This window comes from Scyliorhinus torazame, chromosome 21, assembly GCF_047496885.1.
Source record: "Scyliorhinus torazame isolate Kashiwa2021f chromosome 21, sScyTor2.1, whole genome shotgun sequence".
In the NCBI taxonomy this organism is placed as follows: domain Eukaryota; kingdom Metazoa; phylum Chordata; class Chondrichthyes; order Carcharhiniformes; family Scyliorhinidae; genus Scyliorhinus; species Scyliorhinus torazame.
Genome location: NC_092727.1, coordinates 107,869,210 through 107,892,278, shown reverse-complemented (window position 1 = coordinate 107,892,278; position 23,069 = coordinate 107,869,210). Strand labels below are relative to the sequence as shown.

The window sequence follows — 23,069 nt, the reverse complement described above, 5'->3', positions numbered from 1 at the left end:
TGCAAACAAACTCCCACAGAAGCCAGTTTCTACAGTTAAAATGAAGGATGATACTTAGTTTTGCAACTGAGTAACCTACATCAATCAAAGTTAGGGGACCAGTGTTAACTTTGGTAATTAATGCATTACTTTTTGAATGCACAATTATTTTCTCAAGCCTGTGAATGGCAGAAGTTACGCAATCCCCCTCACCCACATTCAAAGCCTCTTAATTCCCTCATTTATACTTGTAACATTGCTCACCTCAATTACCTTATTCCCTTCACACCTTCATTCCTTTCATTTCCTTCCTGGGGCTGGTTTAGCACAGGGCTAAATCACTGGCTTTTAAAGCAGACCACGGCAGGCCAGCAGCATGGTTCAATTCCTGTACTAGCCTCCCCGAACAGGTGCCGGAATGTGGCGACTAGGGGCTTTTCGCAGTGACTTCATTTGAAACCTACTTGTGACAATAAGTGATTTTCATTTCATTTCATTTCCCATGCTTTCTCTGTCTTTGTCAATGTTCCTTATTATCTCCGTCTGCTCGTTTTTCCTTCCCTATTTCACTCCACTGCTGTGTTTCTTCAGTCAGATGTGCAGAGCTGGAGCAGTGTTAATCTAACTTTTTAAGGAAATTCTTTCATATGAAGCAATAGTGTCGCTAGTAGGAGGGCATACCCAATTGAGCATGAATTGTTTTCATATGACAAAACAAGGAATTTAAAAGTGGTTCACGCCAATTTGAATCTAACTTTTCAACCTGTGATTATTCTGAGAGAGAAACTCAAATAAACAAACTGTAAATGCTTCCAGAAATTTTACTAGTGGTGAATTTGATATTCCACAAATATTAAGTAAGCTTTTCAAGACCATTAAGTGTGTTTTGCAGTAATGTGAAGTTAATATACTCTTAAACGCCCAGATACACCTAATTAACAAGGATTTGAACATGGTTTGCACAGTGAGGCCAACAGTGTTGAAGTGAATGTTGTTGTCAGTCCACCATTGCAGGGATATTGCAGTCTCAGGGACCCTTAATGACACAATCTTAGAAGGAGCCTACTCAGCCCAATAGAAACGTCTAGGTTTGCTGGAATAATGATGTTGAATGTTGACAGTTTGACTTCATTATTACAACAAAATCCAGGCCATTTTCTTTGTCATGAAACAAACGTAACTATTGGCTCCAGCAAAGAGAGTAACAGTTGTTGACTGCATTGGAAATTATGGCTGAAGGATGTAAAGTACTTTTCCTCTTGCTGAAAGCAGGTTGGATCTTACTTAAATAGAATGAAAATACTGATTCCGGAAGTCTCAGCCAGCATTTGGGAAATGCGCTCCAATTTGTTGCCCTGCACTTGGGTTTATAAAGGGAAAATGATCAGGGTTCCCCATCAGTAATTTGGAAGTGTATGGACATCAGGAGATCACAGGATGGGTTTCAGCTGTAATTCCTCCCACTGTAAACGTCCCACACTTTAATTATTAATGACTGAGGAGCTGAAAGGCAGCCAGTTGTCTGTTCACCATTTCCTTCACAAATACCAATTAATGGATGATAGAACATGTTCATTAAATGCACAAATTTTGGCAATAATAAATGCACAAATATTTCACAAAGTAAGAATAGTTTGGCCCTTCTGTACTACAATGAAACTCTGCAAACTTCACTAATAATGCAATCTACTTTCAACTGCAGTACGTACACAAGTAGACCTGGGAACATGGGAGAAGCATTGCATTACAATGATAACGCTTATAGTTTAAGCAGTGACCGTTCAATAAATACTACAAACATGTGAAAAAAAGCAGATTGTAGACAAATAACAACAGTAAATTCATAGACAAAGTGGATTTTCTATTCTCTTAGAAGAAAGATATATTGGCCCGTAATTTCCTTTTGGGTCCCCAACTTAAGTCGCTGGACCTCCACACATGTGCGGCGCGACGACCGGGAAGTGCGGACGCAGGGGCCTGCGTGCTGGAAACGCGTGGTGTTCAAATCACAGCCTACTTTTTTTAACAGATTGAGTGAAGTGCAGCACTGGACCCGCTGAATTCAAATTAAAGGAACAGCGTTAACTTGGTCAACTTGCTCCGATGTTAGGTACGTTTTGATACTTTTTGATATTCGTGTTTAGCATTTATAAATATGTTTTGAATGCAAATAAAATGAAAAGAAGATGTATTTCTTTTCAATTTGGTTTGTCATGAGGTTGTAAATTCTATTAAAAGGTATTTTACTCTATAAAGTGAGCATGGAGTCACAGAAAGTGAAAGAAAGATTTTGTTAAACTATAGTTTGACATGAGGATGTTATTTCATTAACGGACGTATAATGGATAGAATGGGATTGGAGTGTATGGAATCTTTGGTGATCACCTAAGTTACTCCAGGTTACTGGTCACAGGTTCTGTGGGTCCTTGTGTGGCTGATAAGCCTGATCCCAGAGCCACATCTTCAAACACTCACTTGGCAGGAGTTTCCTAAAGGTGAATCGGTCCTTGGACTAAGTCACGGGTATTCCTTTCTCAGGCTCCTTCACCATGTCTCCTCTTGCCGTCGGGTAATCTCGAAGGACAGTGTCCCTTCAATCAGGAGGTTCCTTCAAGCAAGTTATTTCTGAACAAAGGTCTCCCAGGTATTGACATCTATTGACATCTATGTTCCATTGCTTGAGGTAATAAGCCATGAAGGTGTCTTTGAAGAGCTGCCTTTGCCTTCCCCTTGTTCGGGATCTTTCCTTGAGCTAGTTGAAGAAGATTTGCTTTGGCAGTCTAGACTCTGACATCCTCAGCACATGGGTGGCCCAGCGGAGTTGGTTTCAGATGTTCATGGCTTCGATACTGGTGCTACTGATTCCTCCAATGATACTAATGTTAGCACGCTTGTCCTCCCAACTGTTTTGGAGTTAAAGTACTTTGGATTTTGGAATGTATTTTTAGCTGTGTTGTATCAGAGTCTACTTGATTTGTAATGTTAATCCTCACAAGCCTCAGTGATTACTTCAAATGCTTTAACAAAGTTGAATGCCTTAGTTGACATCTGCAAACATCCTGTAAGCTAATGTGAACTATTTCTCTGACAGGTATTGCAGAATCGTGAAGATTCAAAACCTGTAGTCATGTTTCCACCTCCGCTTCTTAAAATCGTTGAAATGGTTTTGAAGCATTAGCATATGTACAGGGACCATGAGAGAAGAGGCCAGGCATTATCTCCACAAGTGGCACAAAGGTAATTCGAGATCGCCTGGCACAGTGCTGCTTTTGGACATTGAGCTTGTAAAATGAACAATTAATATGTCAAAATTGGCACCAGAGAGCTTGACAAGCTGGCGATGGATATAAGCACCCCACTCCCCACCACTCTCTTTCCAGCGAAGAAGATGACTCCATGAAGACCGGTCCTGAAGTTTGCAGATACAGATCTAAAAACCATGCTAGACGCCGTGGAGGAGAGGTATAACACACTGTTCTCCTGAATGGGAAGGAAGCTGCCACCCGTTGAGGTCAACCAGATATGGGAGGAGGTGGCAGGGATGGCGAGCATCGTGGACCCCACCACGAGGACTGGCCAGGAGTGCCGAAAGACGCTGCATGACCTCCTCCGTGCAGCCCAGGTGAATCACCACCTCTGTGTCCCTGGAATCACTGCTATCCCACACACCTCCATTCCACGCCCCTCACACCTCCCCCCGCTCCCCAACTCCCATGTGGCCTCCCACAAGGCGGACAGATTGGCAGTGCTGCATGAAAATGGGCAACCCCCAGGCCAGCCAATGTAAGCCACTACTTCCGTGCTCCTGGCACCACTTTCGTCCCCTCACCACCCCCCACCCCCCAACATGGCCCCCCACCAGGCAGACGGGTAGGCAGTGCTGCGTGAGGATGAGCAACCAGGTGAGTCACCACCTCTGCTCCCCTGGCATCATCTCCATTCCGCATGCCACATGCACCCTCCCTGAGGGCAATGAAACCTCAGCCATTGGCAGTGCCTCACACCCCACCCTGCACCACACGCCAACACTTGTACTGCCCATCAAGTCTGGGTGCTCTGCACACACAGGCTACCAACTGCGGATATTATGTGCAGTCCGTGTGCCACACTGGGCATTATCCGTCCCCCCAGGAGACGACAGCCCACAACCGCTGGAAGTGTGAGAGGACCGGAAGTGGCTGGCTAGACCTGTGGACCTTCACCATTGTGGACCAGAGGGCGATGGACCTGTCCTGTGGGGTGTGAGAGTGGGCAGTCACCTAGGCTGAGGTCAGCATGTAACATCCAAGTGAGCCCCCAATGAATCGCGATGTCGTATGGCACGTGTGTCACCCCTCATCCCCACAACACGCCCACCCATGATCTCACCATGTGTCTTGCCTTTTGTCTTTCAGGATCACCTCCCAATGAGGCAGGGCCGTCTGGGGTCCCTCGCCCCCAGCCGCAACCCCGCAACACCCCGGAGCACCAGTCCGGCGATGACACCGACTTTTTATCACGACTGTCACCAGCATCCTCCACCAGCCCAGAGACACTCACCTCAGTGAGTGCTTATAGTGAAGATGTTCCTGGGACACCCGCTGGTGCACATGCTGCAGTACATCAGGTCAAGGTAGGAGCCCCTGAGGGTGCGGACGGTCAGGGAGAAGCCCGACCCCAGGGACAAGCTGCCATCCAGATGGGTCTGGAACAGGTCCCCGACTGCAAAGACCACTAGTTCTCCTCTCAGTGCAGTGTGCTATGTGGTATAGGCCACTGGTGTTACATTATTGATGGACTTGGCTAGCAGCCAATCTCCAGCTTTGAGATCCCTAGACTTGTGTGAGTTTTGATGTTGATTGGTGGGGTACTTAAGAAGATTCTAGTAGAAAAGGAGATGTTTCCATCTTGCATTCTGTTCTGTTTAAGCCAGGAGAGAAGAAGTTTAGACTCCCTCTATCAGTTAAGGCTGGCGTTTAACTTCTGATTAAAAGACTGCAAGCAATCTCTGTAGCCAGGCCTGTGAAAGCCTAATCTCCATTTGAAAGGCTGAGCTAGGCACAGTGCTGATAGTTCTCTCCTGAGACCTCGAAAGGCCTGGAAGACAAAACCTTTTCCTTTCTCTCTGTCCTGAAGCTAAAAAAACCTGCACAAAGGCCAGGCAAGTGCTTAAGAGGTGGCATGGACAGAAAACCCTCTTTTAAATTCTCAGGCAGAGGTGGCTGCCTCCTGTCCCTCTGCGGTATGCTTCGCTGCTGCCCGCACCGCTGCTGTATGCTTCCTCCTCCCGTCCGAGCAGCTCCAGCTCGCACAGCCGCAGGGCATCCCCCAGGGCTGCGGTGACCAGCAGGAAGGACACCATTGCTCACTGAATTCCAATATCCATTGGCTGCAGGGGGTGAAAGGCCGACATGTTAGCCTGGTGCATATCCCCATTCCAAACCTGGTCCAAAGGGCTGCACCGTGGCGCTGGTCAGCACTGCGCACGCTGCACCCACATGTCCCCCTCCCACATCCCCGCACCCTGGGCCCAGTCCATGCCTGGTACCGTGGGGGCCTTTGGCCCTGGCACCTGTTCCTGATGCCAGCGATACCATCGGCTGGTGCTGCCCTTGCCAGTGATATGCTCTGTGGCCCTGCCCGGCATGCCCATAAGGCGTTACCCTCGGTGGGCCGCCTGATGCCCCACTGAAGGGTGGCAACCTGAGGTGGGGGGGGGGGTGGTATGGTGCAATGTGGGGTGCGGGGGCGAGAAGGTGAGCGCACTCATATGGCCAGTGTCACTCTGCAGAACCAGGGGCCAAGGTGGGTGGTCAGTAGGGTGTACAGCAAGATGGCCTCGTGGCAAGCCGCAGCGGATACACTTTGTCAATGACACTGTCTAGTTTTATTTATAATTTTATTCATATAGGGGCTAGTTGAATGCATATGACTAATAAGCAAAATATTATTATTTTGGTGGCAGGTGGCAGAGGCGGTGAGCACCGTGGGCAACACTGTCTGGATCGGCCAGCAGTGCCGAAACAAACTGCATGATCTCCTCAGGGAAGCCAGGGTGAGTAGGCAGCACTGTGCACCTGGCACCAACCACCGTCACACCCCCCGTAACCCGACACAACCTTGACTTTGGGAACTCAGCCATGTTCTCATATAATGAATTAACCATTGTATTCAATACTGATAATGGATTGTTCTCTGTGTAATCAACTAATCAATGTTAGCTCGGTCTCCACCAAGCTGGGAAATATGGCAAAGCGTGAGAAACACATCCAGCATTTTTCCTAAGACTGCGCACGCAAACACTAAGCTAGTTTTGATAAGCACCAATCAATATCAAGTAATGTCCAATGTTTGATTAACTAGTTATCCTCAAAGTAACAGACATTAATTTGAATAAAACGGAAGGTCCCAGCTAAGAATTAGAAGCCAATGAACACAAGTAAGGAGTTAAACCAGAGATAATAGAAATTATAATCTTTATTAGTGTCACACATAGGCTTACATCAACACTGCAATGAGGTTGAGGTTCTTTGTTCCTGAATTCTTAAGTCATCTACCTGTTTGTTTGTGTTCAGTAATTTCTTTTGTGCTTATGCTTTTGCCATGTGCTTGACTTTTTATGTGTTGTTTGACCTTCCACGCCCCCCTTACAAAATTGTCCCGGTTGAAACCGTCCCAAGTCCCAATAACAGACATCTGGGGCGACATTCTCTGACCCCCCGCTGGGTCGGAGAATCGCCGGGGGCTGGCGTGAATCCCGCCCCACCGGTTGCCGAAGTCTCCGGCACCGGAGATTCGGCGGGGGCGGGAATCGGGCCGCGCCGGTTGGCGGGCCCCCCCGCTCGATTCTCCGGCCCGGACGGGCCGAAGTCCCGCCGATAAATTGCCTGTCCTGCCGGCGTAAATTAAATCACCTACCTTACCGGCGGGACAAGGCGGTGTGGGCGGGCTCCGGGGTCCTGGGGGGTGTGCAGGGCGATCTGACCCCGGGGGGGTGCCCCCATCGTGGCACCGCGATCGGGGCCCACCGATCCGCGGGCGGGCCTGTGCCGTGGGGGCACCCTTTCCCTTCCGCCTCCGCCACGGTCTCCACCATGGCGGGTGTGGAAGAGACTCCCTCCACTGCGTATGCGTGGGAAACTGTCAGCGGCCGCTGACACTCCCGCGCATGCGCCGCCCGGAGATGTCATTTCCGCGTCAGCTGGCAGGGCAACAAAGGCCGTTTCCGCCAGCTGACGGGGCGGAAATTCCTCCGGCGTCGGCCTAGCCCCTCAATGTTGGGGCTCGGCCCCCAAAAATGCGGACGCACCTTTGGGGCGGGGCGATGCCCGTCTGATTGGCGCCGTTTTGGGCGCCAGTCGGCGGACATCGCGCCGTTTCCGGTGGATTTCGCCCCTGATGTACGTTGGTATCATACATAATAATAATAATAATGATCACTTATTGTCACAAGTTTGCTTCAATTAAGTTACTGCGAAAAGCCCCCAGTCGCCACATTCCGGCACCTGTTCGGGGAGCCGGTACGGGAATTGAAGCCGCGCTGCTGGGTTATATATATTATACAGCGGTATAGACATATATATATTGCGACACCCCCCCACCCCCAACTAGAGAATAGTCTACGACTTGAGGCCCGGGGTTAGAAAATACTATTGAAAAAAAATGAGTCAGAGTTGAAATGGCGGCTGAAAATCTGTCGAAAACTTCGAGGGGTGGCCGAACCCCACCGGATATTTTTGGGGAAGAAATGTTCCAGATAACAAAGGCTCATATAGAGCAGCGATTTGACTTGGCTGAAGCCAGTGAAGAGATTGAGGAAAAGTATGGTACCTCCACAGACAAATTGTCCTTCGAAGATATTGAAAGGGTCTGGGGAAAAACGACACATATGAAAGACCAACTGAAAGTACTGCGCAAACATATCCAGACAAGGAATGTTGAAACAGTGGCTTTCGCTACTGTGGAGAGAGAAGTGTGATAACAAAATGATCGGATTTTGGTGATCTTTCAGGAATCACTGGAGGCAGGAAGATTATCATAGAATTTATAGAATTATCATAGAATTTACAGTGCAGAAGGAGGCCATTCAGCCCATCGAGTCTGCACCGGCTCTTGGAAAGAGCACCCTACCCAAGGTCAACACCTCCACCCTATCCCCATAACCCAGTAACCCCACCCAACACTAAGGGCAATTTTGGACACTAAGGGCAATTTATCATGGCCAATCCACCTAACCTGCACATCTTTGGACTGTGGGAGGAAACCGGAGCACCCGGAGGAAACCCACGCACACACGGGGAGGATGTGCAGACTCCGCACAGACAGTGACCCAAGCCGGAATTAAACCTGGGACCCTGGAGCTGTGAAGCAATTGTGCTATCCACAATGCTACCGTGCTGCCCCAGAGGACTGGAAAGTGGCTAATGTAACACCACTGTTTCAGAAGGGAGGGAGGCAGAAGAAATTATAGGCCGGTTAGCCTGACTTTGGTCATTGGTAAGATTTTAGAGGCCGGTATTAAAGATGAGATTGTGGCTTACTTGGAAGTGCATGATAAAATAGGACTGAGTCAGCACGGCTTTGTCAAAGGGAGGTCATGTCTGACAAATCTGTTCTTTGAGGAGGTAACAAGGAAGTTAGACAAAGGAGAACCAGTGGACATGATTTATTTAGGTTTCCAGAAGACCTTTGACAAGGTGCAGCAAAGGAGACTGTTAAATAAGTTAAGAGCCCATGGTGTTAAGGGTAAGATCCTGGCATGTATAGAGGATTGGCTGACTGGCAGAAGGCAGAGAGTCTTTTTCAGGATGGCGGCCGATGACAAATGGTGTGCCTCAGGGGTCTGTGCTGGGACCACAACTTTTCACAATATACATTAATGATCTGGAAGAAGGAACTGAAGGCACTGTTGCTAAGTTTGCAGATGATACAAAGACATGTAGAGGGGCAGGTAGTGTTGAGGAAGCAAGGAGGCTGCAGAAGGACTTGGACAAGCTAGGAGAGTGGGCAATGAAGTGGCAAATGAAATACAATGTGGCAAAGTGTGAGGTTATGCACTTTGGAAGGAGGAATTTAGGCATAGACTATTTTCTAAATGGGGAGATGCTTAGGAAATCAGAAGCACAAAAGGACTTGGGAGTCCTTGTTCACGATTCTATGAAGGTTAACGTGCAGGTTCAGTCAGCAGTTAAGAAGGCAAATGCAATGTTAGCATTCATGTCAAGAGGGCTAGAATACAAGACCAGGGATGTACTTCTGAGGCTGTATAAGGCTCTGATCAGACCCCATTTGGAGTATTGCGAGTAGTTTTGGGCCCCGTATCTAAGGAAGGATGTGCTGGCCTTGGAAAGGGTCCAGAGGAGATTCACAAGAATGATCCCTGGAATGAACAGCTTGTCGTATGAGGAAGGGTTGAGGACTCTGGGTCGGTACTCGTTGGAGTTTAGAAGGATGAGGGGGTATCTTATTGAAACTTACAGGATACTGCGAGGCCTGGATAGAGTGGACATGGAGAGGACGTTTCCACTTGTAGGAAAAACTAGAACCAGAGGACACAACCTCAGACTAAAGAGAAAATCCTTTAAAACAGAGATGAGGAGGAATTTCTTCAGCCAAAGGGTGGTGAATCTGTGGAACTCTTTGCTGCAGAAGGCTGTGGAGGCCAAATCGCTGAATGTCTTTAAGACAGAGATAGATAGGTTCTTGATTAATGAGGGGATCAGGGGTTATGGGGAGAAGGCAGGAGAATAGGGATGAGAAAAATATCAGCCATGATTGAATGGTGGAGCAGACTCGATGGGCCGAGTGGCCTATTTCTGCTCCTATGTCTTATGGTCCTTTAAATAAAGAATGAGTTGGGTTGCAGAGAAGTACAAGCTTGTATTGTCCTGAGTCAAGGTCGTATTAACCTTGCAGTTAGGCATTGATCCAATTTGAATTCTTCAAAACAAGTTACAAGTGAAATGTTTAAAGGAAAAAAAAGGAATGATATAGGAAAATAATTTGGAGCACAGAAGTTAACGATTTAAGCAGGGAATTTATTGATTTTTAAATTGCCCGGAAACAGATGCGTCTAAATTACTTAATATAAGTTTTAATTGCTGATTTATGGGAACTCAGGGACGCCAGTTCAAAGCAGAAATTTTAAACACGCTCTCGAGGAATTTGGAACAAATGGGAGAATTTGTTGTGCTATCACATCACCCCCCTTAGGGAACAGAAGCTTTGAATGTCCTAACAAGTTTGGGTGAGAATGTCTTTGAGATCTGAATTTAATAAAGGATAGGTGATGCTATGAAATCAGATGTTGAAAACTGGCTTAAATGAAAAGAAAAAGATAAACGGATCAAATAAATAGTTTAAATCTTATCATACAGCAGAATGGAGTATCTTGTTTCAGTCAAGTGTGAGCTTGCAGTCCTTTGTCTCTTTAAAAACCTGTAGCAGTGGGAAAAGGCTGATGATTAACTGTTTGAACTTTACAAACTGTTTGAACCTTGTCTGGAGGTTTTTAAATACAGACATGAAGATATTTTATTGGATGGCAAGATTTCTCCAGGGCACATGGTTGGGATAGGATTGAGTAATTGAAAGTAGACGATTGAGACAGGAAATCAAAACAGGAAATGAGAATTGGAATACTGGGAGCAATTCATTGGAATATTTCAACCTGGCGTTAAAATGAAGGGCAAATTCGAGAGGAGGCTGGTAAAGTGATAAACTTTCTCATGGCAATGCTTGTGTCCTTGTCTATGCTTTTATATTGAGAGACCAAAGTTTGATACTCTGGCCACCGCCCAAGGCATCTAGACCATACGTGAATTGTGGGGACCCTTATTTTTCTCTTCTAATAAGTTCTCAAACAACATTTCTATTTTTAAAATAATTTTTAAACTGTAAATTGGGTGTAGACAAAGATACGCTAAATTGTAGATTTACGCAAAGTAAATTATGTGGTCACTATTTTTTTTCACACATTTAACTGACAAACTAACAAGCTTGCCTTCACCTGATTATTTCGAACACTTTGAAGAGATACATTGGGGACGAGTCCCCGGGGCTGTTCGCCTCAGCTGGGATTCGCGATGGCCTGTTGAATCATCGAGAGGGACAAATCAGGATCCTCGCCGCGTGTCAAACCCATTGCGAGTCTCCCGGCCGCTATGTCTGGCCCAATTGCCCGAGAACCTGATTACAGCGAGAACCTGATTTGGCGAGTACACGTATTTAAATATAATTACCCAGTTTGAGGCCGGAACCTCTGGCAAATTCCCTAAAAGGGGCTATATTCCAACAGGGAGGCGCGCTATGTATACGTGAATGTATGCTAATGAGTTCTGGACTTTTCATGGCGGGACCCTCATTACATCATTGGTGGGGGCAATGACAATGTCAACGGGAATTCCCACCAGCGTAAAAGCTGATTTGGGCCTCCAGTTGGACTCTCCACCCCCTCTGGTCTTCCCACCCACTGAAAAGCAGGGTGGAAAATCCTTCCTTTGTGTTGGGGCATTGTGGTAGAATTATGAGCTTTGCTGGCCATAACGGGATTTGTGCCTGAACCCTTCAAACTCTGATTGGAAATGAAAGTAAATGCAGCACCAACTACCATTTGTGTAAGAGAGCTCCAAGCGCAGAACACCCTTTACGTATAATGTTGTTCCAAATTTCACACCTGAAAAATCTGGTTCAAATATTTAGGTAATGTCCCCCAGACCCTCGATTATCGTTTCACTCTGAACCCAGTTACCCATAATTTAATCGGCACTCCCTCCGAGGAGAATATGCCCTTCATAAGATTTGTTGCCCTGAACTCAAACACAGTGCTCCAAGTGTGCTCTCACAAATGCTTTCTGCAGCTACAGCATGACTTCGTGTAGGATTCTAGTTTTCTCTATTACAGGCCAGTGCTGTATTTTCAGATGTAAAGGCCAGCCAGGTTAATAATCTGCTCTGCCAGTTTTCCACCTTAATGACAAAGGTGAAATAGTTCCTTGAGGAGTCAATTGTTGGTTTTGGGTACTTCAGGTTGCAATCAAGGAGGTGATGGGGTTGTGGTATTGAACCTAGACGAATGGTGCCGGATTGGTCAGGTCCGTGATTGACACTTGGGAGGCCGTCAAGATGCAGCCGCATACTCCCCACACACACCCTCATCGAAGCCAAAAAGATGGCACGGATTGTGCCAGACCATGCCTGTATAGCTGATGGGTTGGCTGGGCAAGAGGGCACCCAGGGACATGCCCCGGGGGGACAATTATACGACCCCTGGCACTAAGTTTAAAATGGGCTGTTAGCGGTGTACGCAGCTGCATGGCTGCCTTGCCGGCTGCGGCAATGGTGCTCCGTGTCCGCCCATCCCAATCCCACAGCCCACCTCCTGGTCATCCACCACTACTTCCCCCGGCCTGACAGAAGCCCTCCCGGCCAGAGACACAACTGTCAGCACACCATGGTGATGTTGGACACTGTCTGTGCACCCTCTCTCTGAGCAGCCACCACGCCAGGTTCATGAGTTTTGGAAGCACAAGTGAACCACGCTGTCGGGAACTCAGCCCATCGGAGGCGGAGAATCGCAGGTGGGTCCACTAATGATAGGCAAACGGTGTTTAAAGTACGCACGGAGTGAACCGCAATGGCGCCATTTTTGAGGTGATGGAGAATCGCGATTTGGCGTCAAACCAGCGTCTGCTGTGATTTTGGTGTCGGAAGCTATTCTCTGCCTGATTGCACTCCCCGATTTTGGCGTCGGCTAACTGAGGATCCCACCCCAGGGTTAAGATCTGGGGGCCCAGTTTCAAATCCAACCATGGCAGAGGGTGAAATTTGAATTCCATGAATCTAGAATTGAAAGTTGAATGATAACCATGAAACCAATGGTGTGCAAACCCATCTGATTCACTAATGCCCCTTTCTGCCATCCTTACCTGGTCTGGCATACATGCGACTCCAGTTCCACAGCAATGTGGTGACCTCTCAAATGCCCTCTAAAATGGAGTTAGAAATGGATGATAAATGCTGGCCTAGCCCAGTGACATCCCGTAAATGAATCTTTTAAAAACTGGAAAGGTTACTAAGTATTCTAAAAACAGAAAATGTTGGACATAGCAGGATCAGTGACATTTTCTGTCTAAATTTCAGATTTCCAGAATCTTTTTAAAAATAAATTTAGAGTACCCAATTCATTTTTTTTTCCAATTAAGGGGCAACTTAGTGTGGCTAATCCACCTACCCTGCACATCTTTGGGTTGTGGGGGCGAAACCAACGCAAACACGGGGAGAATGTGCAAAGTCCACACGGACAGTGACCCAGAGCCGGGATCGAACCCGGGACCTCAGCGCCGTGAGGCAGTAGGGCGAACCCACTGCGTCATCATGCTGCCCTCGATTTCCAGAATCAATATTAGTAAATATTATTGCTATATTAAAGGGCTATTGTGTTATTCTGGAGATATTTTACTGCTGAAAATACATGTGAGATAATTAGGTGTGGCAGCCTCTCATTCTTGCACATAACAAAATTAAAATAATAAAGACAAATCATTCAAAATTGAAAATAACTTCGAGTGGACATTCTGGATACTTTGATTTCCATAATTAACATAGATTACTCTCGAGAAGCTAATTTTGGTGCTCTCAAGATTGGAAAATGAATTAAACGCAAATGGTCTAAAATTAATGAGCTTTTGAGGTGATAGCACATGTAATTATTTTGCTTATTTCCCATTTCCATTGGGCAGAAGAGGTGAGAGATCAGCAGGAAGTCCAATCCACTCGGGTAAAAATGCCGCCTCATACTTAAATAACTTTAGAAATGGTGACTCTGGCAAAGTAAAGTTTGTGAGGTAAATTGTCTCTCCACCTGCCAAGTAGCCGACCCAGTAACCAAATGTCCCTACTGTCATTATGGTGTGATTACAATGAGCAAGGATAGCAATGTCATCAGCTGGACTGGATTGCTTTGGATCGTCTGAAAAGAAAACATCTCCTTTGGAATTATCGATGTTCTCCTTACTCCAATCCATTCCATTACTTGTCACGACAAAAACAACATTTTTGTATTTATTTCTGAAGTAAGCCATTGCTGTGTCTAAATATTTCTTATCAGCTATAACTCCTTTCCACACATTTGGCATGACATGTATGTAATCTCCCCTTCGAACGTGAACACCAACATACGTCACATTCTTTTGCTCCCCTCTGATGCGTCTAAGGAACGTATTGGTCTGTTCTTTCAGAAAGTCATGAAAGGTGAACTCATGGAGAATTTCTTCTCGAATATGATGATAAAAGGTCCATGAACATGGGTAGCCTGAGAACATAACGAAGTCTCCTGGAATACTGCGGTACTGATCCTCCATCCAGTCATGGAGATTATAACCCTTCCAGTGTATTCTATTTCTCACACTGTCATGGAGGGTCGGAAGGGTAATTTTGAAGATAGGGGACAGGTAATTGGCCATGGCAGGCAAAATGTATGCTTGGTGACCATTCAATTTTGCCAGTGCGTACAGTGTTGCATATTCCCCCATCTGGTTGCCAAGTCGTCCAATAGAATTCATTGTCCAAATTCCTTTACTAGAAATCTTCACTCTTTCAGAGTCTTTCACTGTTTTATATTGTGATTCCTCAGATACATTTTCAAAGCACTGAAGATAACTGGCTACGACGCTGACATACCTTAAATAAAATCCATAGAGTGTGGCAACTAATGTTATTGAACAGAATAGTGGAAGGAGCAGCAGCATTTTTTTCCACTGCCAAGAACTAAGTTTGCTGAAATGAACCATCTCCGCAGCCTCTTCACGTTGTGATTCTCTGAGTTTGATTTCCTCAATTCAGGCAGAGTTTCTGAAATTGCAAATATAAAGTCATAAGACAGGTGGGCATTGAAACTTTTAAGTCATGATTGGCATCATACTAAGCCATGAGGATGGAAGACCAGGATGAAAGAACATGTGAACTCATCAGATAACCAGGTTTCCCAATGGATCACACATGTAACTTTGATACTGTCGTGGCAAGAATTGCCAGTCTGTTGATGTCTGGTGAGCGACAAAATCAAGAAATGGATCTTAGTGAATGCCTGCTATCCTGGCACCTGCAATGCTTTTGCCTTGCAACAGTCTGCGATATCCACCATTATCCAGCCTCCCAGCCACAGGCCCAGATGACTGCTTAATGACAGGTGCACCCTCCCCACTCACGGTCCTTTATCCACTTCCCATGTGAGATAAGAGGGCCTGCAATAACAACCATGGAGGTACTTGCAACATTTTGGAACAAACCATTCTGCTTTCAAAGTAAAGATTTTCCTCGGTCTCCCTGTAGTATATAACCAAAGGTTTCTTCAAGTTTGCATTGATACGTTGCCACCTGTGAAGCAGAAGGGCCTTATGAGTGCCCAACTACTAGTTCCTGGGATCTTGAAACCTTTCTGGGAAATAGAAGAAGGAGATGTAGGAAGGGGAAATCATATAAACCACTGTTCCACTTTCTGTCAGGGTGCAGTCACCCCCCTTAGAGTTGGTCAATGGTCAGGGATAGGGTGGTATGACTGTCAGCTCGTGAGTCAGGGAAAGGGAAGAGCAAATTACTCCAGATGCTGGAATCTGGAACAAAAACAGAAAGTGCTGGACAATCTCAGCAGGTGTGAGAGCATCTGTGGAGTTCAGTGCATTTGATGTGGTCATTAGTTGTCAGCCATAGCTAGATGTTTATAAACAATGCAGTTAGTTTCACAGCAGGCTACTTGAGATCCATTCAAATGTGAAGGAAAAGGAAAATAATCAAACCAGATATCTGGCTGTCGGGAAGCTATCACTTACAGGCTAGTAAAGGCTATTTCTCTTTGAAGTGAATAAAAGCCTTGCAGATCAAAGGATCTGAGAGGTTTTAAAGCTTTGCAATGTGCTTTTCACTTTCTGTTAAATTCCTGCTGCTGCTTTCTAAGCATCTGAGGCAGCAGGTGTAAGGCACAGGTGAGTGAAAAAGCAGTGATCTTTTCACTGGACTGCTGTTTAGCTTCTAGGCAGGGGTGACTGGTGAGAGGGGAAGAGGTTTTCTGTTATGGGGGGGGCTTCTCTGCTATGAGAACCTCTCTAATATGGGGGGTTCCTGCTATGGGGGTATTTCTGCTATGGGATGTCCTTGTTGGGGGGGCTTTGAGGGGGGTTCACTAATGGGATCTCTGATGGGGGGGTTTGATGGGGGCCTCTTAAGGATCCCTGGTGGGGGTCTCTGGTGGAGGTCGCCGATGGGAGTCTCTGATGGTAGTCTCAGGTGGGTGGTTGGGTGGGGGGAGTTGGATCACCCTCATGCATGCGCTTGGGGAGGGGCAACCCAGCAAATCCTGTGATGGGGTGGAGGGTGCCCCTACTTGTAGGGGGGGTGGTGTGAGGTGGGGAGCATTTGCGTTCTGGGGGGGATGGGCCTTCTAATGGACTTTGTGGGCCTCTACCTTAAATACTTACCTGCTTGCCCGACCATGAAGTCCACTGTGTAAGGGCCATGCTGGCAAATGCTTTGCACCAATCCACACCTGCGTGAATCTTGGTCCAGAGGGCCGGAGAATTATGGAGGCATGGAGAGTACCATCTCCAACCCGTTAATACGGGCGCAAACCTCAATACCATGCCAGCGAGAAACCGGAGGATCTGAAATGGAACGGCACCAAGACGTTGCCCATTTACTGCAGAGTTGAAGAGAAAGTTTTCTCTCAAAGGGTTTGAAGTCATTGGAACTTTCTTTCTTTCTAGATAGTGAAGTCAGTGGTGCAGTGGTGTCGTCGCTGCATTATCAATCCAGAGACCCGGTGTAATACTCTCGGAACTGAAGTTCAAATCCCACTACGGCAGATGTTGCAATTTGAATTTTTTTAAATCTGAAATTAAAAGCAGAATGATGACCATGTCCTTCAGGGACGAAAATTTGCCACCCTTACCTGGTCTGGCCAACTTGTGAATCCAGAATGCAGAATGTTTGAGGTGAGAGACGCCGTCAGTGTCCCTGTTGATTGCATCTGTGGGAAGTGCACCCATCTCCAGCTCCTCCGAAACCGCGTTAGGGAACTGGGGTTGGAGCTGGATGACCTTCGGATCATTCGGTAGGCAGAGGTGGGAATAGATAGAAGCTTCAGGGATGTAGTTACTCCGAAGACTAAAGATAGATGGGTGACGGTGAGAGGGACTGGGAGGAAGCAGTCAGTACAGGGATCCACTGTGGTCGTTCCCCTTAGTAACAAGTATACCGCTTTGGATACTGTTGGGGGGGATGACTTACCAGGGGTAAGCCATGGGGTACAGGTCTCTGACACAGAGTGGGTCCCTGTTGCTCAGAAGGGAAGGGGGGAGAGGAGTAGAGCATTCGTCATCGGAGACTCCATAGTTAGGGGCATAGAGAGAGACTCGCGGTTGATGTGTTGCCTCCCAGGTGCCAGGGTGCGTGATGTCTCGGATCGTGTTTTCGGGATCCTTAAGGGAGAGGGGGAGCAGCCCCAAGTCGTGGTCCACATAGGTACCAACGACATAGGTAGGAAAATGGATAGGGATGTAAGGCAGGAATTCAGGGAGCTAGGGTGGAATCTTAAATCTATGACAAACAGAGTTATTATCTCTGGGTTGTTACCCGTGCCACGTGCTAGCGAGACGAGAAAAGAAATAGGGAGAGAGAGGAGTTGAACACGTGGCTACAGGGATGGTGCAGGAGGGATGGTTTCAGATTTTTGGATAATTGGGGCTAATTCTGGGATCGGTGGGACCTCGACAAACGGGATGGTCTACACCTGGACCAGAGGGTTACCAATATCCTGGGCGGAAAATTTGCTAATGCTCTTCGGGAGGGTTCAAACTAGTTCAGCAAGGGCTTGCGAACCTGAATTGTAGCTCTAGTATACAGGAGGTTGAGAGTAGTGAGGTCATGAGTAATGTTTCAAAGTTGCAGGAGTATACTGGCAGGCAGGAAGTTGGTTTAAAGTGTGTCTTCTTGAATGCCAGGAGCATCCGGAATAAGGTGGGTGAACTTGCGGCATGGGTTGGTACCTGGGACATCGATGTTGTGGCCATTTCGGAGACATGGATAGAGCAGGGACAGGAATGGGTGTTGCAGGTGCCGGGGTTTGGATATTACAGCAAGCTCAGTGAAGGTGGTAAAAGAGGGGGAGGGATGGCATTGTTAGTCAAGGACAGTATTACGGTGCTAGAAAGGACGTTTGATGAGGACTCGTCTACTGAGGTAGTATGGGCTGAGGTTAGAAACAGAAAAGGAGAGGTCACCTTGTTAGGGGTTTTCTATCGGCCTCCGAAAAGTTCCAGAGATGCAGAGGAAAGGATTGCAAAGATGATTCTGGATAGGAGCGAAAGCAACAGGGTAGTTATTATGGGGGACTTTAACTTTCCAAATATTGACTGGAAACGCTATAGTTCGAGTAATTTAGATGGGTCCATTTTTGTCCAATGTGTGCAGGAGGGTTTCCTGACACAGTATGTAGATAGGCAAACGAGACGCGAGGCCATTTTGGATTTGGTACTGGGTAATGAACCAGGACAGGTGTTAGATTTGGAGGTAGGTGAGCACTTTGGTGACAGTGACCACAATTCAATTACGTTTCCTTTAGTGATGGAAAGGTATAGGTATATACCGCAGGGCAAGAGTTATATTTGGGGGAAAGGCAATTATGATGCGATGAGGCAAGACTTAGGATGCATCGGATGGAGAGGAAAACTGCAGGGGATGGGCACAATGGAAATGTGGAGCTTGTTCAAGGAACAGCTACTGCATGTACTTGATAACTATGTACCTGTCAGGCAGGGAGGGAGTGGTCGAGCAAGGGAACCGTGGTTTACCAAAGCAGTCAAAACACTTGTCAAGAGGAAGAAGGAGGCTTATGTAAAGATGAGACATGAAGGTTCAGTTAGGGCGCTTGAGAGTTACAAGTTAGCTAGGAAGGACCTAAAGAGAGAGCTAAGAAGAGCCAGGAGGAGACATGAGAAATATTTGGCAGGTAGGATCAAGGATAACCCTAAAGCTTTCTATAGATATATCAGGAACAAATGAATGACTAGGGTAAGAGTAGGGCCAGTTTAGGACAGTAGTGGGAAGTTGTGCGTGGAGTCCGTGGAGATTGGAGAGGTGCGAAATGAATATTTTTCATCAGTATTCACACAGGAAAAAGACAATGTTGTCAAGGAGAATACTGAGATTCAGGCTACTAGACTAGAAGGGCTTGAGGTTCATAAGGAGGAGGTTGAAGTGTAGGGCACTTTGATACACAGATGAACCAACACAGTTGCGAATGGTACAAGGCAGTTTTATTTCAATCAACTATTAACATAGTAAACTCTGGTACTCAGCACACGGTGAATGTCTGAGTAGCTGGCAATGAGGTCTGTGCTCTGAGCCGTCTCCTGCTCAAGTGCCCAGGAAGTGTTGCGTTCCCTGTTATGTACTGTGTATGCTCTTGTCTGTGATTGGCTGTCGTGTTGTGTGTGTTGATTGGTCCGTTGATTTGTCCATCATTCTGTATGTATGTATGTGCTGTGATGTTCACCTGAATATCATGACAGAGGTGTTAGCAATTCTGGAAAGTGTGAAAATAGATAAGTCCCCTGGGCCGGATGGGATTTATCCTAGATTCTCTGGGAAGCTAGGGAGGAGATTGCTGAGCCTTTGGCTTTGATTTTTAAGGCATCTTTGTCTACAGGAGTAGTGCCAGAAGACTGGAGGATTGCAAATGTTGTCCCCGTGTTCAAGAAGGGGAGTAGAGACAACCCCGGTAACTATAGACCAGTGAGCCTTACTTCTGTTGTGGGCAAATCATCTGGAAAGGAATAATTGGATTAGAGATAGTCAACACGGTTTTGTGAAGGGTAGGTCGTGCCTCACAAACCTTATTGAGTTCTTTGAGAAAGTGACCAAACAGGTGGATGAGGGTAAAGCAGTTGATGTGGTGTATATGGATTTCAGCAAAGTGTTTGATAAGGTTCCCCATGGTAGGCTACTGCAGAAAATATGGAGGTATGGGATTCAGGGTGATTTAGCAGTTTGGATCAGAAATTGGCTAGCTGGAAGAAGACAAAGGGTGGTGGGTGATGGGAAATGTTCAGACTGGAGTCCAGTTACTAGTGGTGTACCACAAGGATCTGTTTTGGGACCACTGTTGTTTGTCATTTTTGTAAATGACCTGGAGGAGGGCGTAGAAGGATGGGTGAGTAAATTTGCAGATGACACTAAAGTCGATGGAGTTGTGGACAGTGCGGAAGGATGTTACAAGTTACAGAGGGACATAGATAAGCTGCAGCGCTGGGCTGAGAGGTGGCAAATGGAGTTTAATGCAGAAAAGTGCGAGGTGATTCATTTTGGAAGGAATAACAGGAAGACAGAGTACTGGGCTAATGGTAAGACTCTTGGCAGTGTGGATGAGCAGAGAGATCTCGGTGTCCATGTACATAGATCCCTGAAAGTTGCCACCCAGGTTGAGAGGGTTGTTAAGAAGGTTTACGGTGTGTTAGCTTTTATTGGTCGAGGGATTGAGTTTCGGAGCCATGAGATCATGTTGCAGCTGTACAAAACTGGTGCGGCCGCATTTAGAGTATTGCGTGCAATTCTGGTCGCCGCATTATAGGAAGGATGTGGAAGCATTGGAAAAGGTGCAGAGGAGATTTACCAGAATCTTGCCTGGTATGGAGGGAAGATCTGATGAGGGAAGGCTGAGGGACTTGAGGCTATTTTCGTTAGAGAAAAGAAGGTTAAGAGGTGACTTAATTGAGGCATACAAGATGATCAGAGGATTGGATAGGGTGGACAGTGAGAGCCTTTTTCCTCGGATGGTGATGTCTAGCACGAGGGGACATAGCTTTAAATTGAGGGGAGATAGATATAGGACAGTTGTCAGAGGTACGTTCTTTATTCAGAGTGTAGTAAGGGCGTGGAATGCCCTGCCTGCAACAGTAGTGTACTCATCAACACTAAGGGCATTCAAATGGTCATTGGATAGACATATGGACGATAAGGGAATCGTGTAGATGGGCTTTAGTGTGGTTTCACAGGTCGGCGCAACATCGAGGGCCGAAGGGCCTGTACTGCGCTGTAATGTTCTATGTTCTAGATCCACAGCAATATGGTTGACTCTTAACTCTCTTCTGAAATGGCCTAGCAACCCACTGCAATTAGGAATTGGCATCATATGCTGGCCCAGCCAGTGACATGCACATCACAGCCCCGGAACGAATATTAATTTAAGATTTTTAAGGCAAAGGTAGATAGATTCTTGATAAGCAAGGCGGCGAACATTTCATCAGCGGTATACGGGAATGTAGAGTTGAGGTTGAAATCAGATGAGTCAAAGCTCGAAGGGGGAGTGATTTACTCCTGCTCTTAATTAGTGTGCTCAGAAATGGAATATTCCTATCCGTGTGCAATGCTGGCCAGATCAACAATGTGAACATTGTGAGGCTTGGCTTCTGCTGAACGAAACTTCTTCATTCTCATATTTGGATCAACCATTCCAGTATAGTGCACCCATTCAAGACTCATCAGGACAGGGTCCTTGTAAAATACATCACTCAATAAAGACTGACAGCCAAAAGCTTCAGAAGACAAGGGAAAATGGAAAGGAGGCATTCACACCAAAAATATGAGATTGCGATGTTACTTTCCAATTTTATGGGGATGGGAAAGGTGGAGGGTGGGTTTGTCTCGAGACTCAGTAAACCATCGATTGCACCTGTCTAGCTTTTTAATTAATTCACGGGGTATAGGTGTGGTTGCCTAGCCCAACATTTATTGTCCACCCCTAAGAGAAGGTGTTGGCGAATTGCATACCTGAATGTGTTATGAATGACTCTGGGCTTCAACACTCCCATTGCAATATCTACGCCTCCCACTCAGATGATTCCTTTTCTGTAAAAGGCCAGGCAGCGCCTCTTCCCTTTCTGCACCAAATTCGTTCCCGTCACAAATTGCGGGATTGAAGCACTCAGTCTCACTGCACCCCATCTCCAGTTTAAAGTGTGTGTGACGTCTTCGCTGTTAAGCCCTCCCATTGCACAGAGGCCACCACTCAAATCAAAAGGTGCTGCTTTATCACAAAGTACCTCATTATTGGCAACATTGAGCTCTGGATCTGTATGGAGGTAATTATAAAATGACTCAGCCTGTGCAGAGAAGCAAACTATCTGTTTGGAAAATAATTCTGGTGGTGCTCAGTTCTCAGTACAGAAACTGATAACTCTTCGAAATAGACAAACCCATGTTTGAACAACAATTGTTCTGCCTGAATGGCGATTGTGAAGGATGGATTGCGCAACAAAGTAAAGATTTAGAAATAGAGAATAAAAAAATAAAAGTCTGGGCATGTGTGATCTGTATTTAGGAAGAAGAAAAACATTGAACCAAGTTGATGTCGTGCAAACAAACTCCCGCAGAAGCCAGTTGCTACAGGTAAAGTGAATCAAATGCATCAATCAAAATTAGGGCATTGATGTCAACTTCGGCGATTAATGGGTTCATGCACAATTATTTTCTCAAGCCTGTGAATGGTAGAAGTTACGTGATCCCTCTCACCCACATTCAAAGCCTCTTAATTCTCTCACTTTTACTTGTAACATGCTCACCTCAATTACTTTATTTTCTTCGCACCCTCAATCCTTTCAATTCCTTCCCATGTTTTCTCTGTCTTTGCCGATGTTTCTTATTGTCTCCATCCACAAGTCTTTCCTTCCCTATTTCACTCCAGTTCACTGCTGTTTTTCTCCAGTCAGATGTGCAGAACTAGTTTTCCCTTGCCCTGTCGCAGTGTTAATCTGACTCGATAGCAACAAAATGCTTTGATATGAAGAAATGGTGACTCCAGAAAGGAGAGTGACACCCATTGAGCAGGAAGTGTTCTCGCATGTCAAAACAATGAAGTTAAAAGTGCTTCAAGCTGTAATGATATGCAAGCACACACACACACATAATGATATACAGACAAGCAGCTAATGGACACAGAGAACAGGACATGACCAATAAGCAGGCAGGACACTCAAGGGTGGGATCTGACTTAAAACATGAGTAGTAAATACGATTTTCTATTTATCTCACACACTGCTCATTGGGGTCTTGTAATGGTATAT

At 46.2% G+C, this 23,069-nt stretch overlaps 1 protein-coding gene across 1 annotated transcript; it reads right to left on the bottom strand.

The window, feature by feature from the left end:
- Positions 1 to 6,417: 6,417 nt before the first annotated feature.
- LOC140398476 (galactoside alpha-(1,2)-fucosyltransferase 2-like) lies at positions 6,418 to 22,854 on the bottom strand. The gene is made up of 2 exons (XM_072487199.1): positions 22,569 to 22,854; positions 6,418 to 14,808 (listed from the first exon to the last, which is right to left on the bottom strand). Exon 2 carries the CDS (start codon positions 14,745 to 14,747, stop codon positions 13,674 to 13,676), a length of 1,074 nt encoding a protein of 357 aa, XP_072343300.1. The 5' UTR covers positions 14,748 to 14,808; positions 22,569 to 22,854; the 3' UTR covers positions 6,418 to 13,673.
- Between the last annotated feature and the right edge of the window lie 215 nt (positions 22,855 to 23,069).